General features: G+C 40.2%; 1 protein-coding gene across 2 annotated transcripts in view; it reads right to left on the minus strand.

Annotated features, from left to right (window-relative positions):
• Window positions 1-778: 778 nt before the first annotated feature.
• Window positions 779-12012, minus strand: part of PDLIM5 (PDZ and LIM domain 5) — a 133258-nt gene continuing 122024 nt past the window's right edge. For both annotated transcript variants that reach the window (XM_074147846.1, XM_074147845.1), the window contains exons 18-21: window positions 9802-9982; window positions 8668-8788; window positions 4611-4726; window positions 779-3982 (exon numbers count right to left, since the gene is read on the minus strand). In XM_074147846.1, coding sequence (XP_074003947.1) covers window positions 3893-3982; window positions 4611-4726; window positions 8668-8788; window positions 9802-9982 — 508 coding nt within the window. In that variant the 3' untranslated portion in view covers window positions 779-3892. The remainder of the gene's footprint in view (window positions 3983-4610; window positions 4727-8667; window positions 8789-9801; window positions 9983-12012) is intronic.

Genomic DNA, 12012 nt, shown 5'->3' on the forward strand with positions numbered 1-12012 from the left:
ACATGGATTAGTTGCCCCCTGAACCCTCTCTTCTCTAGGCTGAACAGTACCAGCTTTTCCACCTCTCCTTGTATGACAAACACTCCAAGCCCTTAATCATCTTCCTAGCTCTTCACTCCAGTACATCCATGTCTCTCTTGTACTGGTGAGACCAACACTGGACCCAGCACTTCAGGTGTGTCTCACCAAGTCCGAGCAGAGAAGGACCACCTCCCTCAATCTGCTGGTAATAGACCCCAACGAGACCGGTTGTCTTTCTTGTCACGAAGGGGACGTTGCTGGCTCATGGTCAACTTGGTGTCCAGTAGGACCCCTAGTTCCTTTTCTGTAAAGCAAATCTTCATTCTACCCCAAAAAACTGAAGAACAAGCAACTCAAATGACACCTATTCATATGTACAAACATGACTTTCTTTTACTGACTGTGATTCAGAAAAAGAAAACATCCAACAACCACAAAACAACTGAGGACAAGTAGAGAGTTTAGGGGTTTGTGCTGGGTTTGTTTGTTTCGGTTTTTGATTATAATTAAATTTGCAAATGTGAACAGCCAAAACTTGATGCCAAAGACCACTAAACACAAGTAAGGAAATCACCAGGACTTAACAGCTGGTTGTTTAGTGTAAAACAATCTAAAGAAAGGAAATTCAAACAATCCGTGAACTGATGTAGTTCCCCTTCTTACTCATTGCAAAGCCACTCATATGGCTAGACCACACGAGTAACTCCATGAAGAAACAGGTACACAACTGAACAGATGAACACACTGAAACACAATTCAACTTTTGCTTTTAAGTTTATTGCATTGTTATATTAAGCATTTATATTTACACATAATTCTGAATTACCTAGTTACAATATACTGAAACTGTCATCATGATTCAATTATCCACTTGTAAAGACTTACTACCTTCAAACAGAGTTAAAGCTGATTCTCTTACAGGCAGTTTTGGAAGAAAAATAATTACTGACTGAAAATGCATGCAAAAAACTACAGTAGTTAGGTTACTAACAGGACTCTCCTGACTTTCTAACATTCCCTCAAATCATGAATGTTATACATGTGTTATATGAAAAGTAGTTGGGAATCTCATGAAATCCCCAAATGATGATGGCAACAGGGCTGATTTTTGCTATGTCAAGTCTGCAGTCAAATATACATATGTATATGTGCATATATAGGTCTGTTTCAATGTACACATATGTGTGCATGTATAGAGAAGTATATATAAACACATACACATACACACACTCACACCCCAAAGGATTCTAGAGGTAAATATGCAGGCTTACAATAAAACAAAATACAAAGATATCAGTATGAAATAGTCCTAAACAAAAAAAGGCAATAAATATTCAGTGAGATACATGGCATTATTATAAAGTGCTCTACTAAAATCTCACTTATTAAAATAACGATAAAAATTATGTTCCTTTTAGTTGATTTATATAATTTGGTAGAGCCATTAAATATTCATTATGTATTAGCGACTCTATGCTTCCTTTTAAATTTTAAACAAATACATAAAAGCAGAAATCAAAAGCCCAAGCAGCTAAATGAAGCAGTACTATTGGAGCCTTCCAGGCTTTTGTCCTCAAATTCATTAACGACTGCAAAATTTCAAACCCTAGAGCATATGGATTAAGTGTATATATATATCATTCCAATTAAAATTAAAAAACTAAAAAAAAAAAAAAAAAAAAACAAATTGTTTTTAAGGACACTGACAAACTGAAAGGTTTCTATCCTACTTTAAAATAGCAAAGTTTCAATTGCAGAAATTACCAAATACCTTATCCTGTGCTTTCCCATTCTCTTTCCTCACGCGTGTGCAATATAGCTCCACTGAAACCTAGTCTCTAGGTCTCAATTCTCCACATTCCATCTAATTTCAAAAGCAACCTGGCTCATATCTTGCTGTATCTTGTCCAGTCTGCTTCTACCCTTTTGATTTGCAGCCAAACTCACAAAAGGGTACATCTACAAGACTGTAAACATTTTAAACAGCGTTATGCCATTTCTTCTGTACCACCAGAAGTTAAAAAAGAAACGTGGTAGTATTGAAGAAAAACAACTCCAGGAAATAAAGTGAAACAGTCCCACAATGTGAACCTGTCTTGCTGAATTGATAAGAAAGCCAAATACCTTCGTATTTCAGTACAGAAATTTCTTTCCCCCTCTTTTGTTGACGTTCCTTATTACAATCGCTTTACTCAGCCATGGCAATTTCTTGTGATTTTCCCCATGGTTTTATGTATAAACCCGTCCTTTGTATCATTGGGAAAAAAAAAAAAACAACAACAAAAAACCACCACAACAAAACCAGTAAATAGTTACTTTTAATGTCTACTGGAAAGAGCACTAAAGACTAATGATTCAGCTCTGACATCCCAGTTGAATTAAATAGCATGTAAATTCAGTTTCCTTCAGGAATCCGATCCGGCCCAGAGAGGGCCTCCTTCTTTGTTGTGCAACTCTGCTGAAGCGAAGTTCACCCCGTGCAGAGGGTCACCACCTCTTCCCTATCTGCCTACAATTGCTCCATACCACTTAAGCCCTAATTTGAAGTTAAGTGGGACTTAGCTGGTGCACAGATCTTGTACCGACTCTCTGTATGGAGGCGAAATTCATATCAAGCCACAGAAGTGGCTACATCTCCTGGCTTGTGGTAAATGCATAACGACAGCATTGTCTCTCCACTCCCTTGCAAGAACTGAGAGATACCGAGCTGCCCAACTCAATATTATATTATTCAACAATATATTCCTGACATCTGGAAGAAAAGAGCGAAATAAAACCTAAACTAATAAAAATCATAACAGCTGAGCAAGAAATTAAGTTTTCGGTACACTACCTGGCACACCACCAATATACATATTCATGAGATACATGGTAAAGAAAGTACTGAGAGAGAAGCAATGTCCTCAGCTGCACTTCAGCAGTTTCTCTCATTCGACACCAGAGTCTCACATTCTGCATATAAAACACTGTTGTCTGCACATTCGGTGCAATTTCCCCTTTCAAAGGCACTTAAATCCATCTAAAAACCTGAACTGCAAATGTAAGAGTGTAACCTTCTCCCTTATTTTTAAGATCTGATCTGACATTTCCATCCTGTCAAACACACCTTCACTAGCAGGTTTTTTGGGGCTAGTGTTCTGGTAGTACATGAATTAAGGAAGAGTATCCCATTTATGTTTTCTTTTAAGTGGCATCTTCTAAACTATTCTTGTTCACCAGCACAGCCACCACTCCACTTAACTGCTTTGTAAAAATCTCTATCCTTTGCAGACTCATCAGAGATTTAACTGCAAAGGCACAAGTATGTGTAATTGTGCAGGAGGCCTCATGTATATGAGTATCAGATGAAAATAGCAATTGTTGAACTATATATTCCATGAAATCTTATCTTTGCTTTGAGTTCCTTTTTAATGGAGTTTAGCTGCAATACTTCTAGACACACTTTAAAAAACACCAGCACATTAAAGTGATCTGGATCACTGAAGCCAATCTCCTTTTATTTGTTGAATAGCAGCAAAACCAAGACTTCTAATATCAGGTAATTATTTTTATAGAATTTTCTCTTCTCATACTGAAGCAGATATAAATGTGGCCATAAAATCATGAAACCAATACAATAATGTGCCAAGTATAGAGGTAAAGGCACTCTAATTGTTTGTCTTTGGTGCAACTCCCTTTTCCTATCTTTTTATAAAGCAAAACCCTAACTGATAAATGTTCCAAAAATTAGTGTACAACACCCCCAAGTTTCCACATTTCTCTTCCGTTTTTAGAAAAACATATATAAATAATTTTAATCAATTATTGGACATGGACATTTTAACTTCTCTTTTTGCTCAGTACATTTGTTACACAAGATGAGCTCCAAGTATCAGATGTTGATAGAGTGAGCGTGTTTCTTGCAGAGTGGCTTGTCCTTCTTGGAGAAGAAAGTCTGACCCTCCAAACTGTCACTACATACCTGAAATGGGATAAAAGAGAAAACATCATCCAATTCAGATAGATTAATGACACCATTGGTTAATCAGAATGCAAAATCATGGCACTGTACTATGCACAAATATATTCAAAGAATAAAAATTACTACCTTTTTCTCAGGAATACTCTTAAAGATGTAATACTTATGGCTGATGTAAGCATAACCTTCCTTTCATTAAGTCAACAGGTTCTTAACTGGCAGCAGAGTTAGGTTCATCATTTTAAAAAAATACCACATCATGAGGACTGGAACTTTTTTCTTTTGTCATAAAATATTTGCAGGTGATACTTTGGCTACAGTGTCTTTATGTCAAAAGCACTCCTGCTACTTAAGAAGCACAGCCCGTTCCTGTATGGCCTTCAACTCTTGCTCCGAGGAAGTAAACGTCAAGGGTTAAATGCTCAGACACATGGCTGCAATCCAGGCCAACTTCTCTGGACTAGTGCCAAAGGCTCACAATAGCAACACACCTTCAAAACTAACTGGGAAAGTGCTTTTTGTTTGGGCTTGGAGAACTAAAAGAGTTTCAGCTGTTAACTCCCATATCAGTCAGGTTAGCACAAGCGCTGCTGCCATAGGTTTGGTTAAAATCTAGGCTAGCTTTACTTACTGAGCATACAAAGCAAGTGTCATGCCAAGTGTGGCCCAGGGCTTCAAGAAACCTGTCTCCAGCTTCAATGGGGAATTCACAGCCATGGCACATAGTACCAAAGAGGGCATAGTAATCTGCAAACAAACACAAACAGATTTTAAAGGTGAAGCATATGCAGAAAAGTGAGACTGACCCTTCGAGACCTTTGTGCTTTTCTTTCAACGGCAGTGGGTTTGCGCTTGTTGAGTTTTATAATACTGGGTACGCTGAATAAAGAGCTCCTAGACAGAAAGACACGGATGCTCTCCTTTCCTTGCTAATTCAGTTTTCATCCCCTTCCTTATCCTTTCAAGTGAGCAATACTTCCACCTTCCTGGTGTTTCATTTCCTTGAGATCAATAGTGCACACAGGGGGGAAATGCACTCCTCGCAGAGCACCTGTCTGGGCTCCACAGGCTCCTTACCTTCTCTCTCGCTCTGCCCTGAAACCATACCCTGGCTATTCACACAATAGACCTCCTCAGTGAGTAACTAACTCCTTGCTTACATTCTGGCACAATATTTGCCCCAGACTGCACTACATAAAATCATGCAATCATTACACCTCTGTCCTAAATGGAGTTTAGCAATTTGGATCAAGTCAGAATAGTTTTCTAGTCACTGGAGTTTATTACATGGCTCTTTCAACCAACCAACCAACCAAACAAAAAAAAACCCAAAACACAACCAACCCAAAAAACTACACACCACAAAAAAAAAAACAAAACAAACCAACCAACCAACAAACAAGCAAACAAAAACCCCAAAAACAAACCAGAGGCTTTAGCCAGTATATTTATTGCGTTTAACAAAAAAATATCAGTAGGGTATTAGGGTGGTTATTAGTGACTGCTATTACTGAATGGTATTTGCACCATTCATTTTTTGGTACTGGATTGACTTTGTGCCTCTGGAGGCTCCCCTGGAGTCAGCAGAGAAAAGCTCCTCCAGCTGTCTCAGAGAGCAGGGACCAAAACCGAGGGCACTGAACCATTCATATTCTGCACCGAGTGCAGGGCTTGAAAAAGAGCAGGGCAGACTAGCAGAATAAAATACATGCATAAAGTTGGGTGGGAGGCACTGACACCCACCCCCAGCCCCACGGTCTCAGTGTGTGACACTCGCTTCCCCGTGCAGTGAGGGGGCTACGAGTCACCACAGTCCTCCATTGCCCACCCGCACAGACCTATATTTCACCCCAAGTTGTCTGGCCTTTTCCACTTATTTCAACTCTCAAACACCCCATTCTGAGGAGGAAATGTTTTATTCCTGCACGGAAGACAACAGCATTAGTGCTACAACAGGAGAGAATTTGGGATCAGCATGCTGTCATGCCAAATACATAACGTCATACAACATCACGTCACTTACAGAGTGACAACCATAATGAAGCTTTGGACTCCATTCTTAATAGTAACACTCTGGCTCTGACAGGGAAATTAGATGTCAGGGGTTGTTTTCAAGGAGCCTTATAAGGAGTTGCAAGTGGGGTATAAGGAGATATTTTTCTCTACTAGAGCTGAAGCTCTAGTGCTTGCTGCAGCAGAGCCAACGGAGGCTTATCACACGTGTCAAGCACGAGGGAAGAGTACTGTTTCAGCTTAGTAAGACAGTCTTTTGTGTGATGAGCTCAAAAAAGCATCATCATAGGAGGCATCTCAGCAGAATAGGGAACGTAAGTGCTCTGGAAAAGCAAAGCCCATGATGGCTGCCAGTGGCAAGAAACAGCTCCACTGTTCGCCTTCATTAATCCATGCTACTAGCATGAATTTGCAAGCGTTTAAGCAGAAGACAGACAATAAAAATGTCAAATGGTAGAACACCTCTGTGCAAAACCCCTGAAGGACATGGTCTCATGACCGTGCTGTTTCAGCTCTTTGCATTCGTGTTCCTACAGAATCTTTTACTGATATTTTCCTGGTGCCAGCAGTTAAAGCCTTTTGAAAGTTGGCCTGTGGTTTGTGTTGATAAGTTTATTGGCTTTTCTTCTGAAGAAAGGACAATGATAAGGCAGAATGAAGGGCATCAGCTTTCTCTTGCTTTTGCGTGCTTGAATTGTGATACCAAAGAATCCTTCCAAGGCAGACTTCTCATAGTCATATATCAATGCTTACTGCACACAGGATTTTAAAAACTAGGTTACTAACTCTGCTCTTCAAAAAGTTCAAAATTGTAGATATTTGCATTTTTATTTTAATTTTAGCATTGAAATCCAAACCCAGAATGTTTTGCAGATTAAACCCCCTTAATACTAATAGCTGATGCTGTTATAATTTCAAATGCAGATTTAAAATTAGAACCCTCCTTTGCCTTAGGAATAAGGAAAGTTGGCAATGACATTTACTCCTTATTTCTTTAAAATTAGTCATAGACTCTTAACTCCAGCTGGACTGAAAGCCTTTGAAGAATGAGTATATGTCAAATTAACATCTACTGAGCGAGCCAGAGCCATTACAACGTATCACTGCCAGTAACACCTCACAGAATGTGTCTACATTAACTTGTGCTAGCAACTTTCTATCTCAGAAATAAACTTCGCGAGAAGTGTAGTATTCCTGACGTTTTATCCCAGTGTTTCCTGCCCACAGTATAGAAAAGTGTGCATTTGTGCACAGGAGTTGTAACAGTAGCACAAATCAATGCACCACACAACATACGGGTCATTTGGTGGCAGGAACAAGAATTCAATACTAGCAGAACAAACCCGGTCACAAGCTTTCCACCCAAAGGGGAGTTATCGATTCCTCCAGTACTATTTTTGAATCATCAAATGGTTGCAAGATTAGGGGCTTCAGATTGCTTCAGGATGAAATTTCACCGTGCTGTCACACTGGAGGATGCTGCTCGTATACCCATTTCCTCTGCTGCTCCACAAATTCAATAGGAGCAACACGTTACCCTACTTGTGTCACTGAGTTAGCAATAACCTACTGCATCCTTTTGTGTCTGCCAACACCTCATTAAAGCCACTCTGACAGAGACATTTTGGATTCATTTTGCCTGCTTTCCTTATCCTTTCAGTACCTGGCACTCTCCATCGCACCTGCTGCGAACAACTGCAGGATCAACCCAGAAGGAAATATTAGCTCCAAACAGGTCACTAGGATTTTATGCTAAACCTCTTCCTGGTCAATTCACTTCCACTTCTAGTTAAACTACAGTGCTTCTTACAGTAGAAGGAAAAACACAGAAAAGGTCCAAATGATGGTTCTAACACGGATGTCAACAGTGTGCAGTGTGAAAACAGGCAATTTTGATGCAATCATGTTTCTTTTCCATTTTTGTGGAATTGTTTTCCAAATACTATCTATTTCTCTCCTAGCCCAGAAGTCAAAGGAAATTAGGGAACCAACCTAAATAAAACTGCTCATATTAATAAAAAAAGATATGATTAGCTGGAAGTGCTAAAAACCAAACCAGAATCCCTCTGAACTTCTAAGCCGCATCTTTCATGTAATATTGCTCATCAGGCTTTCAAGTGCTATAATCGTATCACTCTGTTTTCCCCCTAACAGCCTGGTTTTTTATCCCAAGCTTATGTTCAACAGATGTTATCCCTGATCCTGAAAAAAAACTTCCTGGGCAGGCTGCTTACTCTTGGAAGGCCCTCCCAGCTGTGAACAAGGCTATTCAGAGTAAAACGCATTACTCCACTGGCATTTGCTTGTTTAATAAATAAACAGATTTACATAGACTCCAGATTATTTTAAAGCCAACCAGAAAGTCACCCTAAAAGTAACGCTGCTGTATCACTGATACCTACTGCTGAGGGCTTAACAGGTACAAGTAAAACCAGTGACAAGAACCCTGCTCCTGCCGAAGCTGATGAAGGAATTCTTACCAACTTCTCCTGCTGCAAACTCAGTGTCTACAGCATTTGCCGCTGCTTTGAATTGAAATATCACAGTTACCTGAGTTTGCTGGGACACTTCTTCTGAAGTGAAGTTTAAGAAAAAGGAACTATTGTTTTTTCCAACCTTATTAAGCTCTGCTTTCCTGCACAGCTGCAGTAAACTTCGGTTGTGTTGCTTCTTACCCGTCTCACAGTAGGGATCGCCGTCTTCTAAGTGGAAGACATTATTGCGGATGGGGTTATGACAGGCCACACACACAAAGCAGGAAACGTGCCAAGTTTGTTTCAAAGCATTTATTACTTCCTGTGGGGATTAGAAAAAGTGTTATTAACACATTATTTTGATGTGATGACTAGATTGTGGTGACCATGCCTCCACACTTGATTCGCTTCAGGAATACTTTGTTTCCTACTGCTACTTTGAAAATGGGTTGTGCATGCAATCTCTGCTGATGTTAAATTTAATGAGGTGCTTTACTTATGATACATCTCCTTATTTGTCATAAGCAACCTTTCATATTTTGGAAGGTTCAACGTAGAGTTGGACAGATTTAACAACTGATTTTTTCACCTTTTCCATTTTCATTACGATCTCACCCATACCAGCCCCCTGAAATAAGAAAAGCAGCATCTCTAATGTCTCCTCAAGTCTGTGAATAGTTAATCAGAAGACATCACATAGAAAATTATGACTGCTCTGTGTTGTTTTGGAAGACGCTATAGTGCCAAATATGACTTGAGAATCATGCTGCCAGAGCCCTGTATGACCCCAGTTACACAAGAGCCCAGACATATTGCTGTCTGCAGTAAGCGGCGGACAATCAGCTGGCAGGCTCAAATTAGCAATAGTAGTGCCGAGTAGGATAATGCATCTTTCTATCTAGATCACCATTGGGAATATTTCAGTACTTCACATCTAGCCAACCGGCATGTTACCCAGCTCTCAGCTCAGTTAAGGAAGATTACTGATTCCCCCTTCTCCCATCTCGTCCCACCCCCCTCCATTTTGTAAAAACCTGCAAATTAATAGCAGTTTGCTCAAGAAAATATAGCAATCACAACAGCTACAGAACAGCTTCATAAAAACAGGAGATTAACTTGGCAGAGCCAAGGAGACTATAACACCTTTTCTCAAAGAGACTGAAAAGGCTCAACATAAGAAGAGCCAAAGACATATTCTGTATGTGATGGGAGCTAAAAAGGTATGTTTGGAGGAATGCAGACTAGGCCAGATAAAAAGGAATTTCATTGCAGAGAACCACTGAACCCTGTGGTTATTGTTCACACTGAAAAAAAAGCCACTTTCTGGTCACTTACCCCTAGTATCTTCCTTTGGCACTTTGAACACTCAGGGGCGAAGAACTTCTCATAGCAGACCTCACAATACAGTGCCCCTTTCTCTTCCACAAATCCAATGTAAGCCATGGAGGCTTTGCAATGAGCACAATTAAACTCCTCCGGATGCCATGACTTCCCCAAAGCCACCAAAAAGGGTCCTCTGGTTAGAAAGAAGAGACTTTGTCAGCAAATGCCACTGTGTTGGCCCCTGCAAAAGCTGTTAATAAGCTTAACCTGCAATACATCTGTGCCATTCTTACACTGTTCACAAACTTATACTGCTGCTCCATCCCCATTTCCTCCTACAGGCTCAAGAAAGCATCAAGTGTTGACTAGATCTATTCCCATTGAACTACACCCCAGAAACACCTGACCACAATAAAGACTATTTCTCTTCACTGCATTTCAGAAATCTTATTTTAGAACTACATTAAATACAGTTCTGAAGAGGTTGCTAGAGAAAAAAAGAAAAAGAAGGACGTTCCCTATGTTCCCAACTATTTCCATCTATTGCAAAGTGACACTTCACTCAGTGATATGATCAGCTCTCTTTCAACGGGCATTTGTATATCAAGGCCACAAATGTTGAAGTAGTCTTGACTCCATTAGAAGTCGATACAACCAGTTTCTTCTGAGACAAAAATTCAATCGCTGTCCTTATCCAACAAGTTTGTTACAGGATAACTCATCCCAGTTGTTGGGTTGGGGTTTTTTGTTGGTTTGTTTGGGGTTTTTACCCCCCTACAGAAGTTAGTTAAAATATGACCATTTTTCTCCAAATATAGAGCCTCCTCTACTATTTGCAAACACACAATAATGATGCTTTTATAGCATTTGTCTGTCTAACGCAACAAGGTTAGTAGACAAGATGAAAAAACTGTCTATTTCTCAGTCAACAAAAACTTCTCAGTTTGTAACATAAATCCCAGGCATATGCCATTGTATCTGTATTCATCTGAAAACATATTCAGCAAGCTAATTTCTTTAATGAACTTATTTACTTTAATGAGGTGCATCCTAGGTCCCAACAACACTCAACCTTCCACAATACAGATTTCAGGTGAACTTTGTGGTTCAAGTTCATCTTCCTCACCAGATTTCCTGTTTTTGAAATACCAACAGAGATGCCATTCTTCAGTAATGCATAAATTTTTTCTAATCTAATACTTCACTGCAAAAAAAATGTGTAAGGTACTAATATCCCCACTCTGTTGCTAAATGGTTTTTTTTTTTTATAAAATCGAGTAAGCTACAAGAACGTTTTTGTGTAAGATAAGATTCTCATATGAACAAAGCAACAGAGAAGAAAAACAAAAACCAAAAAACTTAAAACTTGCTTCCAGGGTTATACTGACTGGAAGACGGGGATATAAGCAGGCAGAGGTCATTGACAGTAGGGGGTAATTATTTTCATTTCTCTTCTACATTTTCTCTGGAGATGATACGTACTTTCAAGAGGATAAGAAGTCAAAAATAAGGGACTCAGATTTAGGATAACTCAAATGCCTTCTGCGGTGATGAGCACATTTAATCTGCAACAGTTTCTTCTATTTACCTCTGACTATCAGAAAGCAAGCAGTGAAAAAGGGCTTCTGGAGAGCAGCTCGTAGCCCTTTAAGGAAGGAGCTGGGGTCGAGCACAGCTCTCTGGCCCCAGCTCCCAGCGGATGCCTGAGCAGTGCAAACACTGACCTAACCCGATACCCTCCCGCCGCCCTACAAGCACCTTTTTACATCAATGCCGTTTCAGTTATGTACTGATCAAACAATACAAGCCCTTATGTACAACAAAGTGCTCTCAGTGCGCCGTGTCAGCGCAGGCTAATTTAACAGATTCATTAACACGGGCCTGACACCAAAGAGGCTCTCCCGGCTCCAGGTAGGATTGAGTTTCTGGCCATCTGCACTGAAACGATAGGCTCAGCTAGCTCTTCAATGGAAAGCAAGTATGCTAGTGATGGGAGGGGAAGAAATTTTTACAACATCTGCTGCATTTAGCTCTCCAGAGTTTACAGCTCTGACATGTTGAGGACATTCAGGACAGCGAGCAGGAGCCCAGGCGGATGGGGAACGGCCTGAGAGTGCATCTACAGAGTTTCTTTCCCAAAGTCCCCAGGCAGCTGTGGCTGTGCCCTGCACAATGTCTCTGAGGTGTTCCATTAGCGGGCTGGCTCCCTGCACACACGTGTCC

Source organism: Numenius arquata, chromosome 5 (assembly GCF_964106895.1).
Source record: "Numenius arquata chromosome 5, bNumArq3.hap1.1, whole genome shotgun sequence".
Taxonomy (NCBI): Eukaryota; Metazoa; Chordata; class Aves; order Charadriiformes; family Scolopacidae; genus Numenius; species Numenius arquata.